The following is a 22,350-nucleotide window of genomic DNA, read 5'->3' as shown; positions in this document are numbered from 1 at the left end:
AAATCTAGGTAAATTAGATCCACTGCGTTTCCTTTGTCTAAAAAGTGTGTTACTTTCTCAAAGAAGGAGATCAGGTTGGTTTGGCACGATCTACCTTTTGTAAAACCATGTTGTATTTTGTCCCATTTACCATTGACTTCAATGTTCTTAACTATCTTCTTCAAAATTTTCTCCGAGGCCTTGCATACTACAGATGTAAGTATTCTACACCTTCCTGATTTACATGACAAAATATGTCTAACTAGTGGATGTCAGGAAGAAACTTTCCCTGGGATCAGAGTATCTCTTAGTTCTCTATTGCAGGGCTTTTTCCATCTTCCTTTGCAGCATCTCATAATGCCTACTGGAGACTTGGCTAGACAGACTGTAGGTCTGATCCAGTCTGGCAGTGCCTACCTTCGTATTGGGGGCATAAATCCAAGACAACATTTTTGCTGATTTTCCCTTGAGGTCCTGAGAATCTCTCGACTTGCATTGAGAGCAGAAAGGTGTCTCGCTAACTATCACCTAGTCTCCTGTTCTATTTCTTTTCAGGAAGAAAAGTTCAAAAGTCCCCAGAACTGCCCAATACATTATGTCAGCTGTCAATGACACTAAAGTCAACTCTGTAATGTTCCTTCTCACCGGGATACGTGGGCTGGAAGACATCCACCTCTGGATCTCAATCCCCTTCTGCTTCATGTATATTCTTTCAATCATAGGAAATTCAGTCATTCTGTTCATTATAAAAACAGATCCAAGCCTCCATGAGCCCATGTACATTTTCCTTTCCATGTTGGCCGTCACAGACCTTGCCTTATCCATAACCACCATACCGACGATACTGGGCATATACTTGTTTAACTCTAGGAGAATCAGCCTCGAGGCCTGTTTTGCCCAGTTGTTCTTCATCCACTCGCTTTCAAAAATTGAGTCCTTTGTCCTCTTGTTGATGGCCTTGTTGATTCCATCTTGGATCATCTGCCCATGAAGCCCTTTTCTCTGCCCCATCTCTTCTCTGAAGACCACACCTCTCCTATTCCCCTTTACCCGAGACTCTGCCCCCTTAGCCAGAGTCACGCCTTGCTAAGAGTTGCACAGGGAGCCAGAGCCACTGTGAGGTGCCCTACACCCTCTACATTTTATCCCCCAGGATGTACAAGTCAGGGAATGTGGAGAGTCTTGGGCTCCCCACCGCAACCTTTGCTCCCAGGCCAGCTCTGAAAGTAGCCCGACTCTGGCTTGGCTCAGAGGCAGAGCCTTGGGGAAACTGGAGGAGCAAGAGGCTGTGCTTAGTGAGAAGATATAGGTCAGAGGATAGGGCTTCAGGGGAAAAAGGGGAGTAGGGTCTGAACCAATGCTGACTGCAGTAATCAGGACCGTGGGGGTGATCCTGAGTGCAGGAGAAGGCTGGGGCTGGATGGTAAGAGATGTTGTGTTTTGGAGAAGACTAAAGAAATGCAACCCCACAAAGGGGGCTCTTGTTTTAAGTGTCCGAGGCTGACAGTAAGTGATTGTAAGGACCGTAGAGGGATGGGCAGGGTTCCTGCAGGGCCACCTCAGACGCCAAGGGGGAATTCTGGGGTTTTTCCATCCACAGGGACTTGGTCAAAGTGGACTGTGCTCTTTGAAGTCATTACCAACGGGAAGATGTCATCCCAGCCCCCAGGCTGCTGTAAACTGTGCTGAGTCAGGGAGAAAACAGGCCAGTGAATCAAACCCCTGAAACAGGCCCATGGCCATGCCCACTCTATACAGCGCCGAGAGGAGATCTGCTGGCACAGCAGAGAATGCAACCAGGCTTGTCACCACTCAGGTGTTTGGAAGGCTGGTCCTGTTGTCTGGGCACGGCTCTGCAACTCCAGACAGCTGCGTTTGATTCCCAGGCCATGCGTGACTGTGGACAAGCCATTGGATATCTCTGCACAGGTGGATAATATCCTTGCCCTGCCTCACAGCGGTGGTGGAAGGATATATACATCCGATGCAGTTCGATACTCTGAGACCCTAAGATCAGGTCTGTGTCAGGGTTCCACAGAGCAACACCTCTGACCTTTGTCTATAAAAGGCCTCTTACCACAACCTCCTGTGAGAGCTGGCTTCTGGGAAGCCCCATGACTCCAGCCCCTTAGTGTCTGTGGCAGATGTGGGGGTGACAGTGAAAGTTAAGTAGTGGATTTCTGAGGGAAATGTTGGAGTGTCCCAGGGAGGTTCAGCACAGTCACAGAATCAGTGACTGTAAGCCATTGAGGCTAAATGGGTCTCACTGCCAAACTGTGGATCAATGGCCATGGGGGCCTTCTGTTTGATTGTCTGGTTGAGAGAAAGCAGTCTGAGGGCAAAGGTCAGCTTCACACCTAGGCCCTGTAACACAGACGCGGCTGAGCACTATGGTTGCTGTGCCCAGGCTCATACAGGTTTCAGCAAAGGTTGCTTCCAACCGAAAAGGAAAGACAGATGGGACGATGCTCTAAGAGCCACAGGGAAACTAGGCTGGGTCCCAAGAGCTTCTTGTCTTCCCAAAAGAATGTAAGTTGGGCCAGTTCTGTTTGCTACTAAAGCTCCTCATTTCAAGGAGGCTGGGGGTGACTATGTAGCTCTGGTCACAAGTAAGAGTGTCAAGTGTCCATTCAGTGCTGCTGGGTGATAAGCTTTTATCATCGATGGGATGTTGTTCCCAGCTCAAACAGTGGGACAATTAAAAACATCAGAATTCAAGAACAGCCATAGTGGGTCAGACAAATGTTTCATCTAACCCAGTGTCCTGTCTTCCAATAGTGGCCAATGCCAGGTGCCCCAGAGGGAATGAACAGAATAGGGAATCATCAAGTGATCCTTCTCCTGTCGTCCACTGCCAGCTCTGGGAAACATAAGCATCCCTGCCCATCCTGGCTAATAGGCATTGAAGGACCTCTCCTCCACTAATTTATCTAGTTCTTTTTCGATCCCTGTTATAATCGTGGCCTTCACTAAATCCTCTGGCAAGGAGTTCCATACGGTGGCTGTGTATTGTGTGAAGAAATACTTCCTTTTGTTGTTTTAAACCTGCTGCCTATTAGTTTCATTTGGTGACCCTAGTTCTTGTGTTATGAGAAGAAGTAAATAACATATCCCTGTGTACTTTCTCCACACCTGTTATTATTACATTGTGAGATTCCTCTCATGACAGGAAAGGATCTGGTTTACAGCATAAAGAGTCCATAAATAATGGTTTCACTGTGAAAGTCTTGAGCCTTCTAGGCCAGCATATATTCTTGTTGAGTGATTGGAAGCATTCAGAATAGCAACTTTCTTCAGTTGCATCCAAAATAGAAATTCACTCAAGACAATAAATGAAAGATTTATAGAAGTTAAGGAAAGAAGGGACCATTAGATTATCGAGTCTGATCTCCTGGACACTTTCTCCCAGTTTACCCCCATATTGAGCCCAATGACTTGTATCTGACTAAAGTATCACTTCTGTTCCTCTAAAGCGTATCTTTTAGGAAGGCATGTAATATTGGTTTGGAGATATCAGGAGAATCCACAACGTCCTTTGAGAGTTTGTTCCCCTGGTTAATGACCAACACAGTCAAAAATATGTGTGTCTCATTTCCAAATTTAATTTCTCAGGCTTCAGTTTCCAGCCACTGGTCCTTGTTATACTTTTTCCGGCAAGGTTAAAGAGCCCTTTAGTACCTGGTATTTCATTCCTGTAAAAGGGCTGGTAGACTATTATCAAGTCAGTTCTGAATCTTCCCGAGTTCGACTCACTACGTGCCAGTTTATACAGCCAAGGGTAAGTTGGAAGTGACCGAGGAGGCTGTATTAGTCAGTCCCAGGATGACTGTGGGCCACCAGTGTGCTGCAGGAGTGAAAAAAGCAAATGAGATCCTAGAATGTGTGAGGCGAGATAGGGAAGTAGTAAGATCCTTATAACAGACACTGGTCACTTCCTCTGGCAAACTATGTAAAATTCTGGTCACGCGTATTACAGAAAGAAGAATTCAGACTGGAACAGGTGCAAAGAAGGGCTCCTAGGATGGTCAGGGCAATGGAGGGCCTTTCTTTCGGAGGAAACTGGAAGAATTCGGCTGGTTCAGCATAAGACAAGCCTGTCATTAGACAGCACCTTTTGAGAGGGAGTTCTGGGCCCCTCCTGCAGCTCGGCAGTAAGAGGGAGAATCAGGACGTGGTTTCAGAGTGAAGGATGTGGAGAGTGTTGCCTCGGCAAACAGAGCCCTGCGGGGCTGCCCCTCACTTTGTTCCTGACCCTCACCTGCTCCATGATCAGTGAGAGCCGCTCTAGTGCTGGTGATAGACCTCACACTCTGCATCCAAATTTCCATTATCACCCAGTTTGGGGGTAGCTGGATCAGGGGGAGGAAGTTGTTTGGGTCCAACAGAGAGTTGTAGCTGGATTTGGGTCATGCCTCTTTCTATTCAGAATGTACATAGCCTTGCTGAACAAGTGATTGCATGTCTCTTGGCTGAAGAAGGGGAGAGAGTGAGTTGTGCCTCAGGTACCAAGTGGCTCTGTGAGCTAGTCACTGTAATCTCCGGAGGTCTGTGGTGTAACGGGGCTCTCCTAAGTATATTTTTAAATCTCATTATTTTGAACCATGTGATGATTTTCTGGGTTGTGGCTCATAGTTTTTGAATTGGGCTTGGCAATACTGCGCAAGTAGTTCAAAAGATGTGAAGGGAAACTAGGAAAAGTCATAAAAATTAGGAACAATTTTTTAAAGTACCTCAGAAGCAGGAAGCCTGTCAAACAATGAGTGGGGCTGTCATAAATATAAAGGGAAGGGTAAACCCCTTTAAAATCCCTCCTGGCCACAGGAAAAATCCTCTCACCTGTAAAGGGTTAAGAAACTAAAGGTAACCTCGCTGGCACCTGACCAAAATGACCAATGAGGAGACAAGATACTTTCAAAAGCTGGATGGAGGGAGAAAAACAAAGGGTCTGTGTCTGTCTGTATCGTGCTTTGGCCGGGGATAGAACAGGAATGGAGTCTTCGAACTTACTACGTAATCTAGCTAGGTATGTGTTAGATTATGATTTCTTGAAATGGCTGAGAAAATAGCTGTGCTGAATAGAATGAATATTCCTGTCTGTGTGTCTTTTTTGTAATTTAAGGTTTTGCCTAGAGGGATTCTCTATGTTTTGAATCTAAATACCCTGTAAGGTATTTACCATCCTGATTTTACAGAGGTGATTCTTTTCTTTTTACTTCTATTAAAAGTCTTCTTGTAAGGAAACTGAATGCCTTTTTCATTGTTCTCAGATCCAAGGGTTTGGGTCTGTGGTCACCTATGCAAATTGGTGAGGATTTTTACCAAACCTTTCCCAGGAAGTGGGGTGCAAGGGGTGGGAGGATTTTGGGGGGAAAGACGTTTCCAAACTATGTTTTTTCAGGAACCCAGATAAAGTTTGGTGGCGCCAGTGGAAGTCCAAGTGTAAAATAGTTTGTACCTTGGGGAAGTTTTAACCTAAGTTGGTAAAACTAAGCTTAGGAGGCTTTCCTGCAGGTCCCCACATCTGTACCCTAGAGTTCAGAGTGGGGAAGGAACCATGACCGGGGGCACTGCATGACTGAGGTGCTAAAAGAGCACTGAAGGAAGATGAGGCCATTACGGAGAGGCTAAATGAATTCTTTGCATTGGTGTTCACTGCAGAGGATGTGAGGGAGATTCCCACACCTGAGTCCCTCTTTTTACGAGACAAATTGAGTCCCACATCGAGGTGTCAGTAAAGGAGATTGTGATGCTACACCCCATATTGATGATAGTGGTATGATTATGACATGATTATGACATAATTATGATGCATCTGGTATAAGATAGGTCTTGTGATGTGTCACTGGAAATGTTAGGATTTGCTGAATATTATTATCCTATTTGTGTGCATGTTTCATTTTTCTACCTGAAGTTATCAACATGGACTATAAATCTGTATTTAAAATACCCGCCCCCAGCAGGTATTAATACATAATCTGGGTTAATTAGTAAGTTAACAGTGATTTTAAGAAATACAGAAAGTAGGATTTAAGTGGTTCCAAGTAATAACAGAGAGAACAAAGAGAATTACCAAGCAAAATAAAATAAAGCATGCAAGTCTAAACCTAGTACAGTAAGCAAATGATTACAGATGAAATCTCACCCTCAGAGATGTTCCAGTAAGTTTCTTTGACAGACTAGCCTCCTTCTAGTCTGGGTCCAGCAATCACTCACACACCTGTGGTTCCTGTCCTTTGTTGCAGTTTCTTTCAGGTATCCTTTGGGAGTGGAAAGGCTACCTCTTGAGCCAGCTGAAGACAAAATGGAGGGGTCTCCCCCAGGCTTAAATAGATTTTCTCTTGTGGGTGGAAACCCCGTCTCTCTCCTATGCAGAATCCAGCTGCAAGCTGCAGTGTTGGAGTCACCTGGGCCATTCACATGTCCATGCATGACTCAGATCTTTACAGGTGGCAGCCATTGTTCACATGCTACCTTGAACATCACAAGTAGACTTCTTATGTTGATTGGAGTTTTCCAAGGTTCCATTCTCAATTAAGTGTTTCTTGATTGGGCACTTAACTTGCAAATTCCTTTCTTAAGAAGCTAACCAAATGCCTTACTAATGCTACTTAAAATCAAACAAGTACACAGCCACTATTCATAACTTCAAACACAATAATGACACATGCATACAAATAGGATGAATATGTTCAGTAGATCATAACCTTTACAGAGCTGTCTTACATGGCATACATAGAATCAAACATAATCCAGTTATGTATATTTACATTCATGAGCATATTTCCAGAAATAATTATAGGGGAAACATCAGAATGGTGCCACCAAGCACTCTGGGATACATACTCACAGTGCATCGCTCACGCTGTCGACAATGGTGCCCCAAATGTGGACACAATCTGTTGAGAGACGGAGCAAATGTAGACTAGCTTTGGCGACTTTGCTTTTTTCGTGTCAACATAAGTTTCATTGACAAAACTTGATAGTGTAGACAAGCCCTTTGTAAATGCAACTGACTGCCTTGGTCTCCATCCCCCAGTAAGCTGTCCTCCCTCACCAGCCCCTCTCCCATTGCTCCAAACCTTAAACACTGTCTGAACCTCTCTCTACAGACTGGAGATCAGTAGCTCATGTTGTGTCAGATGTAAGGGTCCAACAAGGAATAGGTGGCCCATGTTTTTCATCTCCCAGGTCAGCAGCACTGGAGCCAGCATTGACCTTTCACTTGACAAACACTCTGATTATCCTCCCACGAAGGTGTTTGCTATTCACACTGTACACGATCGGGTTCATCAGGGGAGGGACGAGGAGGTAGATGTAGCCCAGGACAATCTGTAGTAAGGGAGAAGAGCCCTTCCCCAATCTGTGTATCAAAGACAAGCCGATCTCTGGTGTGTAGAAGAGCAGGATGGCACAGAGGTGGGAGACGCAGGTGTTCAGGGCCCTGAGGCACTCTGTGTGGGATGCAACACTCAGCACCGTTTTGAGGATCATCACATAAGAGAGGAAGATGAACAGTGAATCTAACCCATCCATGGAAATGGTAAGAAACAAGCCATAGATGTAGTTGACTGTGATATCCGAACAAGCCAGCTTCATGACATCCTGGTGCAGGCAGTAGGAATGGGAGAGGACATTGACTCGACAGTATTGGAACCGTTTCAGGAGAAAGGGGAATGGGGATGATACGGCCACCCCTCTTAGCACACATACAAGTCCCATCTTGAATATTCTCGGCAGGGTTAAGATGGAAGCATATCTCAGTGGGTTAGAGATTGCGACAAAGCGGTCAAACGCCATCAACAAGAGTATGGAGGATTCAATGAATACAAATGAGTGGATGAAGAACAGCTGGGCAAAACAGGCATCGAGGCTAACCTCCCTAGAGTTAAACAAATACACACCCAGTATTGTCGGTATGGTGGATATCGATAAGCCAAGGTCCGTGAAGGCTAACATGGAAAGGAAAATGTACATGGGCTCATGGAGGCTTGGATCTGTTTTTATAATGAACAGAATGGTTGAATTTCCCAATATTGAAAAAACATAAATGAAGCAGAAGGCGATAGAGATCCAGAGAGGGATGTCTTCCTGCCCAGGTATCCCAGTGAGAAGGAACATTGCAGAGTTGAGTTTGGTGTCATTGACAGCTGACATAATGTACAGGACAGGTCCCAGGAGTTTTGGACTTTCTTTCCTGAAAGGAAAAACAACAGTGACAAGGTGATATTTAATGAGACATCATTCTGCTCTCTGTGGAATCCTAGAGACTCCCAGGATCTCAAGGAAGATCAGCAAAAACATAGTCTTGGATTTACACCACGGATAAGAAGATAGGCACTGCCAGACTGGACCTGCAGTCCATCTAGCTCAGTATCCAGTGACCAGTTCTCGATGCTTCAGTGGAAGGTGGAAGAAGCCCTATAATAGGCAGCTATGAGATGACCTGCTCCCAGGAGAAGGTTCCCTCGACACCCACTAGTAAGACATATTTTGTGGTATAAATCAAGAAGTTTGTGGGCACTTCCAAAACTTTTTAAAACAATTCTCAATACTGGAATTGTATTTTCTTGTTACCCATATACACACCCAGTCACTCTTTGAAAGGGTCTAAACTCTTTGCCTCATTGATAGCTTGTGGCTATGAGTTCTGCAGCCTACTTAAACGCTGTTATTTTACAGTTGTGACCTTCGCACAGACACCCCTTCTGGCTCTTAACTTAAATGAGTATGGCCCATTGTATCATGACATGTATGGAAACACATGGCAAGTCCATGGTGAAAATGGTCATTGTATTTATCTGCCCTGCATAGAAGCTATTCATAAACGTGTTTCATTGCCTTATTATATATATATATATATATATATATATATATATATATATATTGTATATATTTTCACCTCCTGAGAGTCCAAATTATGCCACTGTCTCTTAAGGTACATGGGATAAATTCTTAGGGCCAGGATCTTACTTCAATAATAGTGACTTCAACTGCATCACTCTTGATTTAAATGTGTAAATTTGATCAGAACTGGGAACTATCAACTTTCCCTTACCAAATGCTTCCGGTGATACAATCTGAGCCCCAAGAATCCCTCCAAGAGAAGCTGAAGTGCTTTGCCTGAATAGTGTTGCCTGAATCCAGAGATGTGGATCATCCTACAGCCTTCTCTTCATCCTCATAGGACCTGCATCCTCTCCCCATGCAAGGGATTGTAGTTATCTGGCAAGTTATAAGCTAACATGGACAGTTACTTCTGCTGGATGGGGGAGGGGTTGGCGTCAGACATGGGTGACGTGTGCAAACACTAGGATTCCCCTAATATCCAATCAAGTGTCCAAGTTACTTCTTCCATGCTCATGTAAGAGGTGATATTTGTAAATTTCATACAACCCCTATAACAGTCCTCTTTCCTGCACCTCAGCTCTCTACTACTTAAAGAGAGATTTGCAGAGGGATTGTGTACATGACCCTGAATGTAAGTGTTAGAAACAGCTTCTGGTCAGTTTGATTTGTAATATCTGTATTACAATGAGAAGTTTTAGCATAACATTTACACATCTGTACTTTCATACACACAATGTTTCACGAGGTGGGTGGTAAAGCACTGGCATGGGTTACCTAGGGAGGTGGTAGAATCTCCTTCCTTAGAGGTTTTAAAGGTCAGGCTTGACAAAGCCCTGGCTGGCATGATTTAGTTGGGGATTGGTCCTGCTTTGAGCAGGGATGGGACTAGATGACCTCCTGATGTCTCTTCCAACCCTAATATTCTATGATTTCTGAGGATACAGTGGGACTTAAAATTGGGCATCTGTCATCTGGATTTCTTCAGAATCTGAAAAGATTGCAGTGTCCCGGGGAATCTGCAGCTCTGAATTCTTGCATTCACAAGTGAGCCAGACAATAAAACCTTTCAAAATGCATTTGCTGAATAAAATTCCAGGAGCAAATAAACCTGAGGTGATTTGGGAACTAGTCACTGATAATCGGTGGGATATCCTCTCACTGAGCCCCAGGCAGGATCGGGCCCAGAGCACACGGCATCTCTAGAAATAGGACCCCTTGAGAAATCCTGATGCAGGGCATGGGAATTGTTATAGTCTGAGCTCACTTTGAATGTCAGATTTCTGTGTAACTTGAACAGCCCACCGTGGAGCACGGTTCCCAAGCTTCCTAGCGTTGCCTGTCTTCCAAACCCCTCACAGAGTCACCCGACAGCCCCGCTGTGTTCTCTGCCACTGCACAGAACATCTGCCAATGGAAACAGCTTCCAGCCTTTCCCCTCCACTTCATGTTTTAAAGTCAGTGAAACCTACCAACGTACCCAATTCCTGCTAGAAGGGAGCTGCTGACACCCGAGGTCTTCACTCTAAAGGACAAGGAGTCATCGGAGCGTTTGCATCAGCAGCAGACAGTCTCTGTTCAGATAGGGAGGCAACTGTCTTTATGAAGCCTGCCGGCACAGTCCCTCGGGGGCCTCTTGGCCATCAGGGAATGTCAGCTGGCTGGCTTTGTACGCAGCAGCTTTAACCCCTGGCGTGACCAATGGCAAACTGCCGGAGGCCAATTCACAGGGGACGCCCGGTGATGCTGCCCAACTGGACGGCAGCTCCAGCCCTGCCACAGGCTCTATTCCTGGAATCCGGGCTTGTCGTTACCAGTGGTGGACATAGAGTTAGTGGGGCCCCCCATGCGTCGCTTTATCTTTGGGTCCCCCCCTTTGGGACCCAGCCAAGAAAAGAACATTCTCTCTTATCTGCCCCTCCCATTTTTCATTCTGTTTTTCTTCCTCCTCCTCCTCTGTTATAAGTAATAGGAAGTAAATGAAAATAAAGTGAGGTACCTTGATTGGCGCAGGGGGTGGGGGTATGGGAGGGGGTGTGGGTGCAGGGTGCAGGCTCTGACCTGGGGCAGGGGGTTGGGGTGTGGGAAGAGGTGTGGGGGTTGGTCTCTGGGAGGATGTTTGGGTGTGGGGTCAGGCTTTGGCCTGGGGCAGGGGGTTGAGGTATGGGACGGGGTGTGCGGGGGCTCAGGTTCTGGGAGGACGTTTGAGTGCGGAGTGCAGGCTCTGGCCTGGGGCAGGGGGTTGGGGTATGGGAGGGGGGGTGGGTGCAGGGTGCAGGCTCTGGCCTGGGTTAGGGGGTTGGGGTATGGGAGGGGGCGTGGGGGGTCGGGTTCTGGGAGGATGTTTGGGTGCAGGATCTGGGCTGTGGCAGGGGCTGGGGGTGCAGGAGTGGGTGAGGAGTGTGGGCTCTGAAGAAGTTTGGGTGCGGTAGTGGTGCGGGCTCTGGGCTGGGGAACGGGGCTGTGGTGTGGAATGGGGTGGGGGGACGGGCTCTGGGAGGAAGTTTGGGTGACGGGTGTGGGTTCTGGGCTGGGCCAGGGCCTCGCGGTGCGGGAGGGGGTCAGGAGCGTGGCACTTACCTCGGGTGGCGCGGCTCCCAAAGTGACTGGCATTCACACCCCCCTGGCAGCAGCTTCTAGGCTGGGGCGGTTGGCGGCAGGCGCCACCCCAGTAGCTCCCAATGGCAGATGTTCCAGGCCAATAGGAGCTGTGAAGTCTGAGCTCGTGGTGAGGGCAGCTCACAGTGACACCCGCCCACCCCCAGGGGCTGGAGGGACATACCCGCCACTTCTGGGAGCGGGATGGATGGAAAGAGGCAGAGTGGGGAGGGAGCTGCCGTCGCCCTGTGTGATATTATTGACATAAACTGTGACCATATAGATCATTGTTGCAACCACTGTTATATATTTGCAGCAAATATTGTACAAAGGTTGTCATATGAGGGGTCTATGAAAAGGTTATGATTTGCTGGTTAGGATTATGCTATCTGTATGTGTGTATCATTTTGTAGTTGAAGTTATGAATATTGTCTATGTACTTGTATCTCAATGTGTAGCATAAGTGAAGCATTTGGTCTGCTTCTTGAGAAGGGACTCTGCAGACTAAGTGCCCAATCAAGAAACACTTAACTCACAATGGACTTTGAGGGACTCCGAAGCACATCTGAGTTTTGCTGGGAACGTTCAAACTATCATGTAAACAATGGCATTGGCCTGCAAAGAACTGAGTCATTCATGGACATGTGACTCCAAACTCCATCTTGCTGCTGTGATTTCCACAGTAAGAACAAAGGGGTGTCCTTCTACATGGCAGAGAATATAAAAGGCCCTGGAAATTCCTCCATTTTGTCTTCAATCCTGCTTCTTGCCTCTGGAGGAACTGTGCTACAAACTGAAGCTCTGAAGAATGGACTGAAAGACCCATCCCAGCTGTGGATGGACTCCAGAGACTTGATGTGAACCTGCAGTTTATTCCATCACTGCTGCAAGCCTGAACCAAGAACTGTCTGTAATTGATTCCATTTTATCAATTTTAGCTCTTATCTATGAATTTTTTTTTATGAATAAATCTATAGATTTTAGATTCTAAAGAATTGGCAACAGCGTGGTTTGTGGGTAAGATCTGACTTGTATATTGACCTGGGTCTGAGGCTTGTTCCTTTGGGATCGGGGGAACCTTTTTTTCTTTTACGGGAGCATTGTTTTTCATAACCATTCACTCCCATAATAAGTGGCACTGGTGGTGATACTGGGAAACTGGAGTGTCTAAGGGAATTGCTTGTGTGACTTCAGGTTAGCCAGTGGGGTAAAACCAAAGTCCTCTCTGTTTGCTGGTTTGGCGTGCCTTATATGTAAAGGACCTCCAGATTTGGGCTGTGACTGCTCTGCTCGAAGCAATTTGTCCCGAATTGACACTCTCAGTTGAGTCCTGGCAGAGACAACATCGTTACACCCCGGCCTGCTGTGCGGCTGCTGGAAATCTCTGTGTGCCCCTGGAGGGGAGCGGGGGAGTGGGTCTGCGGGGCAGGGGAACACATAGAAATGCCTCCTGTGACGGGTTGGATCACAGAAACCCCCTGAGAGGTGCCACCTGATGTGCCAAGTCGACTTCTGCTCCTGCTTTCCTGCCCTGGCAGCTGAGGACTTCAGTGCCCTGCATAGTTTGAGCCAAACCTCCTAGCCAGCTGCAAACCCAGACCCAGGCCTGAATTACATCCCCTAACAGCTGTAGGCTTATCTGAAAGCAATTTAAGACGTGTTCCTGCCTTTAACACTCAGATGCCCAAGTTCCAATGGGGACCAAACCCTAAAAAAATCCGCTTTACCCTGTATAAAGCTTATACAGGGTAAATTCATAGATTGTTTGCCCTCTTAAACACTGATGAACAGATATGTACAGCTGTTTGCCCCCGCCCCCAGGTATTAATACATACTCTGGGTTAATTAGTAAGTAAAAAGTGATCTTATTAAATACAGAAAGTAGGATTTAAGTGGTTCCAAGTAGTAACAGACAGAAAAAAGTGAATTACCAAGCAAAATAAAATAAAATAGGCAAGTCTGTGTCGAATCAAACAGAATACAGACAAAAACCTCAGCAGTTCCCAAAAGCTCTCTTTTACAGACCAGCCTCCTTCTCGTCTGGGTCCAGGAAGCTCTCACAGCCCCTGTAGTTACTGTCCTTTATTCCAGTTTCATTCAAGTATCCTTTGGGGTGGAGACGCTATGTCCTTAGCCAGCTGAATACAAAATGGAGGAGACTCCCATGGGCTTAACTAGACTTTCTCTTGTGGGTGGAGACCCCCTTCTCTAGCATATGCACAGTCCAGCTCCAAGATGGAGTTCTGGAGTCACCTGGGCCAGTCACAGGTCCATGCGTGACTCTCAGTTTTTACAGGCAGTAGCCATGGCCCACATGGCATCTTGAATATCTCCAGGAAGACTTCTTATTTGGACTGGAGCCTTCCAAGATGCATTGTTCCTTAAATGCTTCTTGATTGGGCACTTAACTTTGCGAATTCCTTTCTCCAGGGACTGACCAAATGCTCTACTAAGGTTATTTAGAAATCAAGCCAGTACAAGGCCAATATTGATAACTTGGAATACAGAAATGAGACATGCATACAAATAGGATTAATAGATTCAGTAGATTATTACCTTAACATAGATATATTACATGGCATACATAGCATAGAATATATTCAAGTTATGTCATATATATTTATAAGCATATTTCCATAAAGTCTTAAGGGGGGCACCGTCAGATCTCCCACTCCACTCCAGGGGTGCACAGAGACGTGCCAGCAGTCGGCTGCTACTGGGCTTGCCATGGAGCCACCAACCACAGCATGCAAGCAGACTGCCTGTCTGAGGCCTGCTGTGCCTCCAGCCAGGACTCGGGGACAGGTTGTCAGATGAGATTTCTCCTGCATTTTGTGATCCCCTCCTGTTGTTGCGGGATCCATGTCACCACACGGTTTGTTTCATGGTTAATGCACTCCTGGTCATCACTCTTCATATGGTTCCGATTAGTCACATGGCTACCTCGGGGTGTCCAAGTGGTACTGATGATGCTGCCAGAGGTGTGATGGTGCTGAAATAAACTAAAATAGAATAATAATATGGGACCTGATTTCTCCCCGTCAGTCCCCTTTCCTGCATTACAAACCGAGGGTGCAGGCCATGGAAGGGAAATTCCAAACAAGGCTCCGTACAGGGAAATTTCCATCGGATTGGTCTGTGGAGGGCTTTCCTTCCCTTCTTCCTGTGCTACCAGGGCGTGTCAGAGCAGCCACTGCCCGCAGGATCCGCTGAAGGGGTTGTACAGGGTGGAGGGGGCTGCACAGAGATGGGAGGGCTGGGGAGAATAGCTGAGGGGCACAATACCCCAGCCATAGACTGGTCAGGAGGTTCTGACATTTCCATACCCAGAGTGCAGCCCGAGACTCTGTCAGTGCAACCTTCATTGACGTTATAAGGACCAGGCAGGTGAAAAGCCTCCAATTTCTCTTGGGGTTCCAGGAAGCTGCAGCTGGGCAGCATCATGGCAGCTGAGCTTTTTCATAGAAAAATGATCCGTTTCCTATGAAAACTCCTCCTGAATAAATGGATGAAAGGGGAACATTTCAGTTTGAATCTCAGTTATTTACGGTGTCTGTTTTCCAGCCCAGCATCAGCCTCTCTCCCTTGTGCTATAGGATACACCCCAGGGTGGCAGCACTCCCACATTGGGCAGTCCTTTAGGGTGACCATATTTCCTAAGGTGAAAACAGCAGACACCCAGCTGCTCGCCAGAGGCCACCCCCGTCCCTTCCTGTGCAAGGCTGTCTCCTGTGGCTGGAACCCTGCCTCCCTGCCTCCAACTCTGCCTACCCCATGCGGGGAGCTGGCGTCTCCATTCGTCTCCAACGAACATTCCTCTGCTCCCCACCGTTTTGACAGGAACAGACGTTTCTCCTGTTAGCACTTTCGAAGTCAGCAAGAGCATACAGGACAAAAGCCACTTTGGGAAAAAAATGTCAGGTCAGCTGTGACAGGACTTAACTAAGGGACTGTACAAGCCAAAACGGGACCAATGGGCACCCTACCACACACTCAGATGTGAAATTGCAGAACTATTAACAATGGTTTGGAACCTATCACTTAGCCTCTGTACCAAAAGACTGGAGGGTAGCTAATTTTGATGGCAATTTTTAAAAAGGGCTTCAGGGGTGATCTAAGCAATTACAGGCTGGTAAGACTAATTTCAGAAGTGGGCAAACTGGTTGAAACTGTAGTAAAGAACAAAATTGTTAGACATTTAGATGAATATAATTTGGGGAGGAAGAGTCAACATGTGTTTTGTAAAGGGAAATCATGCCTCACCAATCTATGAGAATTATCATAGACTCATAGAATATTAGGGTTGGAAGAGACTCAGGAGGTTGTCTAGACAATCCCCTGCTCAAAGCTGGACCAACACCAACTAAATCATGCCAGCCAGGGCTTTGTCAAGCCAGGCCTTAAAAACCTCCAAGGATGGAGATTCCACCACCTCTCTAGGTAACCCATGCCAGTGCTTTACCTCCCTCCGAGTGAAATAGTGTTTACTAATATCCAACCTAGACCTCCCCAACTGCAACTTGAGACCATTCCTTCTTGTTCTGTCAGCTGCCACCACTGAGAACAGCCGAGCTCCATCCTGTTTGGAACCCCCCTTCAGGTAGTTGAAGGCTGCTATCAAATGCCCCCTCACTCTTCTCTTCTCTTCTCTTCTCTTCTCTTCTCTTCTCTTCTCTTCTCTTCTCTTCTCTTCTCTTCTCTTCTCCAGACTAAATAACCCCAGTTCCCTCAGCCTCTCCTCATAAGTCATGTGCCCCAGCCCCCTGATAATTTTCATTGCCCTCCTCTGGACACTCTTCAATTTGTCCACTTCCCTTCTGTAGTGGGGGGACCAAAACTGGAGGCCGTACTCCAGGTGCAGTCTCACCAGTGCCGAATAGAGGGGAATAATCACTTCCCTTGATCTGCTGGCAATGCTCTGACTAATAAAGCCCAATGGTCCTTGGCCTTCTTGGCTACAAGGGCACAATACACCAGGTGTGGCCTCACCAGGGCTGAGTACTCAGCACTCAGGGATAAACAGTGATGACAAGCCCAGAGTCCAGGAGCAGAGCCTGCAGCAGGGCGGGCACTGCAGTCCAGTTGGGTAGCATCTCCACAAATCCCCTGTGATTTGGCCTCCTGCAGTTTGCCATTGGCCATGACGGGGTTAAAGCTGATGCGCATGAAACCAAGCAGCTGAGGTTCCCTGATGGCCAAGTGGCCCCCAGGGGACTGTGCTGCCATGCTTCATAAAGACACCTGCATCCCTGAGACTGCCTGCCGCCTGTGCCACCTCTCCGATGACTCCGTGTCCTTTTGGGTGAAGACCTCTGGTGTCAGCAGCTCCACGCCGAGCAGGAACTGGGTACATTGGCAGGTTTCAATGTCTTTAAAACGTGAAGTGAAGAGGAAGGCTGGAAACTGTTTCCATTGGCAGATGTTCTGCGGCAGAGGACTCAGCGGGGCTGTCGGGGTGACTCAGTGAGGGGGCTGAAGGGCAGACAGCGCTAGATAGCTTGGGAATCCCTCCCCCACATCTGCTCAATTTTAATTTAATGTAATTTAATTTAATTTGATTAATAATATTAATACTAATTAATTACAAATATTAATAGTATGGATTTTAGGCTTGCCAATCTGTTTGATCAGAAGATAAAAGTTCTTGTTCTAAATCAGGCTCCACAGAATTTACAAAGGATTCTTGGGGTATGACAGGAAGCTCACGCTGAGACAGATATAGCCTTAAAGACTTTTTCTTCAAATCAATAATAGTAAGTCAATACTCAGAGTTTCAAAGTTACAATTGCATTACTGCTATTCAAAAGATACATTTGATAATATGGTATTATATGCAACAAAGCTTTGGTTAATATACTCACACCCTTCCTTGATAACCTGGTGGTAAGAGACACAGGAACAGCTTTGCAGTTCAGGTTTCTCAATTCTTGAGTGAGGGATGCAGTGAGTAGAAGACACATATTCTATGAGCTATTGAAGCGAACTTAGGGTTTACTTGACTAACTTAAACTTAAAATCAAAACCTAATTAACAAAGAATAAAAACTTAGGGAAACCAAGCTTCGCCTATTTCCTTTGAAACTTAAAGTTTAAGAAGAACAAGTATAGCCTAATAATAGTAGCAGTCATTGCAGATCGATAGAATAGATAGAGAGAGATAGAGTAGAAATTGAATAAGTAAGAATAGAAAATGGAGTACTCTGTCGAGGTGGGTCACCTCTTTTTTGGGCAAATTGCCGGAAATCCTTCCTCCTATGCCCAAATTTCATTCCTCACCCACAAAATGTTAGGGCATATTTCCATTTCCTGACTGGCTGGGGGCTCCAGCATTTCTATACTGTAGCTATCCCTCAGAGTTACAGGGCTACCAGTATCTCTGTCCCCGCTCTGGTCTTTGAGTGCCAGATGTCAGGCCTTGTAGTCTTCCCTCTCATGGGGTGGAATTCCACGATTCTCCCACCCTCAGACTAGGCTCTGGGCTACAACACACTGTGGGTCGACTGTGCTTGGCGAGCGGGTCCGAGTGTCTGTGGTTCTCCCTTCTGGGAGTCTGTGTCCAGTGGTGAGACGAGTGACCAGCCAGCCTTCAAGAACCAAAATACTGTTGAATCCGAACAGCAGGAAGAAAGTGGAACATGGGTGAATCAGAGGGTTTTAAAACAGCAATCTGTACAGATCTCTGACCCCAAGTCCTTCTGCTCTGACGGGGACCCAGACAGGCTGAGGACCTTCAGACTTCCCAGCAGTGTCTGTGCCTGTCAGTCTGAAGAGATTCTCACAACAGCTGCCCCACCTCTGGACAGACTGACAGAACTGGCAAAACAAGCTGTGGAATGCGGCTGGAACTCAGAAACGGGCTCTTCCCAGCTTCTAGCTTCTCTTGACCTCCCTGGGGTGGGGACTGAGTGATGGCTTTTCCTGAGCTATTGCTTCCCTTCTTGCTTGTTTTCCAGCAGCCTGCTATGAAACTAGGAAGATCCATATTGGTTTCACCCAATAGAGCCATAATATAAACATCCCAAATGTTAACACAGTATAGCTCTGCAGCAAACATCCCAAGAACTGGGTTTAACATACACATTCATTATGGCAGCTCAGCTCCATGTCTGTCACAATGCTGTTCCCAGATGCCACATAGTTTATGAATACAGGACAGAGACAGTCAAAGTGCAAGCGAGAAAGAGAGCAATGAACTACTTTCACATGGGAAATGAAGTTCCATTTCCATGAATACTCATGCATTTGACTTTCAAATCCACTTCCTGCAAACCCTCATCATGGATGAATAACCGGTGCTGGGGTTACTATGTACGAGTGAGTCAGAGCTCAGGGAATGAATATTTTCTATCCTGACTCCAAGGCTTGTTACCACTCTGGATATGGGCTACAGACTGACAGAAGAGAACCTGAGGAGAACCAGTCAGCTATTGACCCAGGGACAGAGGAGCTTCTCGCCTTCTGTTTGCTGACAAGGGACTGAATGAGGGCGGAGACACTGATCTTTTCAGATTCTGAAGAAATCGAGATGACAATCCCTATATTTTAAGTCCCACTGTAAGTCCCATCTGCAAACTTTGCCACCTCACTGTTTACCCCTTTCTCCAGATCATTTATAAAGAAGTTGAATAAGATTGGTCGTAGGACTGACCCTTGGGGAACACCACTCGTTATCCCTCTCTATTCAGAAAATTTAACATTTATTACAGTACTGAGTATTTTTGAAAAAAATGGCTTAGATTCATAGATATTTAGGTCAAAAGGGACAATTATGATCATCTCGTGTGACCTCCTGCACAATGCAGGCCACAGAATTTCACCCACCACTCCTGCAAAAAACCTCTCACCTATGTCTGAGCTATCGAAGTCCTCAAATCGTGGTTTAAAGACATCAAGGAGCAGAGAATCCTCCAGCAAGTGACCTGTGCCCCATGCTATAGAGGAAGGTGAAAAACCTCCAGGGCCTCTTCCAATCTGACCTGGAGGAAAATTCCTTCCTGACCCCAAACATGGTGATCAGCTAAACCATGAGCATAAGAGCAAGATTCACCAGCCAGGTACTATAGAAAATTCTTTCCTGGGTTTCTCAGATCCCACCCCATCTAATATCCCATCACAGGCCATTGGGTCTATTTACCATGAATATTTAATTACCAAAAGCATGCTATCCCATCATACCATCTCCTCCATAAACTTATTGAGTTTAATCTTAAAGCCAGACAGACCTTTTGCCCCCACTACTTCCCTTGGAAGGCTATTCCAAAACTTTACTCCTCTGATGGTTAGAAACCTTTGTCTAATTTCAAGTCTAAACTTCCTGGTGACCAGTTATAGCCATTTGTTCTTGGGTCCACATTGGTACTGATCTTAAATAATTCCTCTCCCTCTCCGGTATTTATCCCTCTGATATATTTATGGAGAGCAATCATATCTCCCCTCAACCTTCTTTTAGTTAGGCGAAAGAAGCCAAGCTCCTTGAGTCTCCTTTCATAAGACAAGTTTTCCATTCCTCGGATCATCCTAGTAGCCTTTCTCTGTACCTGTTCCAGTTTGAATTCATCCTTCTTAAACATGGGTGACCAGAACTTCACACAGTATTCCAGGTGAGGTCTCACCAGTGCCTTGTATAACAATACTAAAACCTCCTTATCCCTACTGGAAATACCTCTCCTGATGCATCCCAAGATCCCGTGAGCTTTTTTCACGGCCATATGATATTGGCGGCTCATAGTCATCCTATGATTAACCAAAACTTCAAGGTCCTTCTCCTTCTCCGTTACTTCTAATTGATGAGTCCCCAGCTTGTAACAAAAATTCTTGTTATTAATCCCTAAATGCATGACCCTACATTTCTCACTATTCAATTTCATCCTATTACTATTACTCCAGTTTACAAGGTTATACAGATCCTCCCATAGGATATCCCCGTCCTTCTCTAAATTGACAATACCTCCCATTTTTGTATCATCCACAAACTTTATTAGCACACTCCCACTTTTTGTGCCAAGGTCAGTAATAAAAAGGTTAAATAAGATTGGTCCCCAAACCCATCCTTGAGGAACTCCACTGGTAACCTCCCTCCAGCCTGACAGTTCATCTTTCAGTAGGACCCTTTGTAGTCTGCCCTTTAACCAATTCCTTATCCACCTTTCAATTTTCCTATTGATCCCCATCTTATCCAATTTAGCTAATAATTCCCTATGTGGCACGGTATCAAACGCCTAACTGAAATCTAGGTAAATTAGATCCACTGAGTTTCCTTTGTCTAAAAAATGTGTTACTTTCTCAAAGAAGGAGATCAGGTTGGTTTGGCACGATCTACCTTTTGTAAAACCATGTTGTATTTTGTCCCATTTACCATTGACTTCAATGTCCTTAACTTCAAAATTTTCTCCAAGACCTTGCATACTACAGATGTAAGTATTCTAAACCTTCCTGATTTACATGACAAAATATGTCTAACTAGTGGACGTCAGGGAGAAACTTTCCCTGGGATCAGAGTATCCCTTAGGTCCCTATTGCAGGGCTTCTTCCACCTTCCTTTGCAGCATCTCGTAATGCCTACTGGAGACTTGGCTAGAAAGACTGTCGGTCTGATCCAGTCTGGCAGTGCCTACCTTCCTATTGGGGGCATAAATCCATGACAATGTTTTTGCTGATTTTCCCTTGAGGTCCTGAGAATCTCTTGACTTGCACTGAGAGCAGAAAGATTTCTCGCTAACTATCACCTAGTCTCCTGTTCTATTTCTTTTCAGGAAGAAAAGTCCAAAGTCCCCAGACCTGCCCAGTCCATTGTGTCAGTGTCAATGACACTAAATTCAACTCTGTAATGTTCCTTCTCACCAGGATACCTGGGCTGGAAGACATTCACCTCTGGATCTCTATCCCCTTCTGCTTCATGTATGTTCTTTCAATCGTAGGAAATTCAGTCATTCTGTGCATTATAAACACAGATCCAAGACTCCGTGAGCCCATGTACATTTTCCTTTCCATGTTGGCCGTCACAGACCTTGCCTTATCCATTGTCACCATACCAACGATACTGGGCATATACTTGTTTAACTCTAGGAGAATCAGCCACGAGGCCTGTTTTGCCCAGATGTTCCTCATCCACTCACTTTCAAAAATTGAGTCCTTTGTCCTCTTGTTGATGGCCTTTGACCGCTTCATCGCAATTTATAACGCACAGAGATATACCTCCATCTTAACTCCACCGAGAATATCCAAGATGGGCCTGGTGGCTGTGGTAAGATCGGTGGCCCTAATACTCCCACTCCCCATTCTCCTGAAACGATTCTGATACTGTCGAGACAATGTCCTCTCCCATTCCTACTGCCTGCACCCGGACATCATGAAGGCGGCTTGTTCAGACACCTCAGTGAACAGCATCTATGGCTTGTTTGTTAAAGTCATCGTGGTTGGGTTGGACTCGTTCCTCATCTTATAGATTCATAGATTCATAGATATTTAGGTCAGAAGGGACCATTATGATCATCTAGTCTGACGTCCTGCACAATGCAGGCCACAGAATTTCACCCACCACTCTTCCTCTCTTATGTGATGATCCTCAAAACAGTGCTGAGTATCGCATCCCACAGAGAGTGCCTCAGGGCCCTGAACACCTGTGTCTCCCATCTCTGCACTGTCGTGCTCTTCTACATATCAGACATTGGCCTGTCTTTGATACACAGATTTGGAAATAGCTCTACTTACTTGCTTCAGATTATCCTGGGTTACATCTACCTGCTGGTCCCGCCCCTGATGAACCCAATTGTGTACAGTGTGAAAAGCAAACACCTGCGTGAGAGGATAATCAGGGCATTTGTCCAGTGAAGGGTCAGTTCATCACCTGGCTCCAGTGCTGGTGACATGGGGGAGGAAAAAGTTGAGCGATGGGCATGGCCACGAATTCCATCCTGGATCCTCTTCCCAC

At 46.1% G+C, this 22,350-nt stretch overlaps 1 protein-coding gene and 1 pseudogene across 2 annotated transcripts; one reads left to right on the top strand and one right to left on the bottom strand.

Annotated features, from left to right (window-relative positions):
• The first annotated feature begins 574 nt into the window (after positions 1-574).
• LOC311514541 (olfactory receptor 51G2-like) lies at positions 575-22,250 on the top strand (annotated as a pseudogene). The gene is made up of 3 exons: positions 575-913; positions 21,550-21,834; positions 21,939-22,250. The product of its transcript is annotated as an olfactory receptor 51G2-like (transcript).
• On the bottom strand, positions 7,198-8,133 carry LOC311513601 (olfactory receptor 51G2-like; the record flags this gene model as incomplete). The annotated part of the gene is made up of 1 exon (XM_084615541.1): positions 7,198-8,133. One exon carries the CDS (start codon positions 8,131-8,133, stop codon positions 7,198-7,200), a length of 936 nt encoding a protein of 311 aa, XP_084471667.1.
• Positions 22,251-22,350: the final 100 nt, after the last annotated feature.

This window comes from Lepidochelys olivacea (genome assembly GCF_965140295.1).
Source record: "Lepidochelys olivacea isolate rLepOli2 genome assembly, chromosome: 1".
Taxonomy (NCBI): domain Eukaryota; kingdom Metazoa; phylum Chordata; order Testudines; family Cheloniidae; genus Lepidochelys; species Lepidochelys olivacea.
Note: the sequence above shows the minus strand (reverse complement) of the source record. Positions and strands in the feature narration are given on the sequence as shown.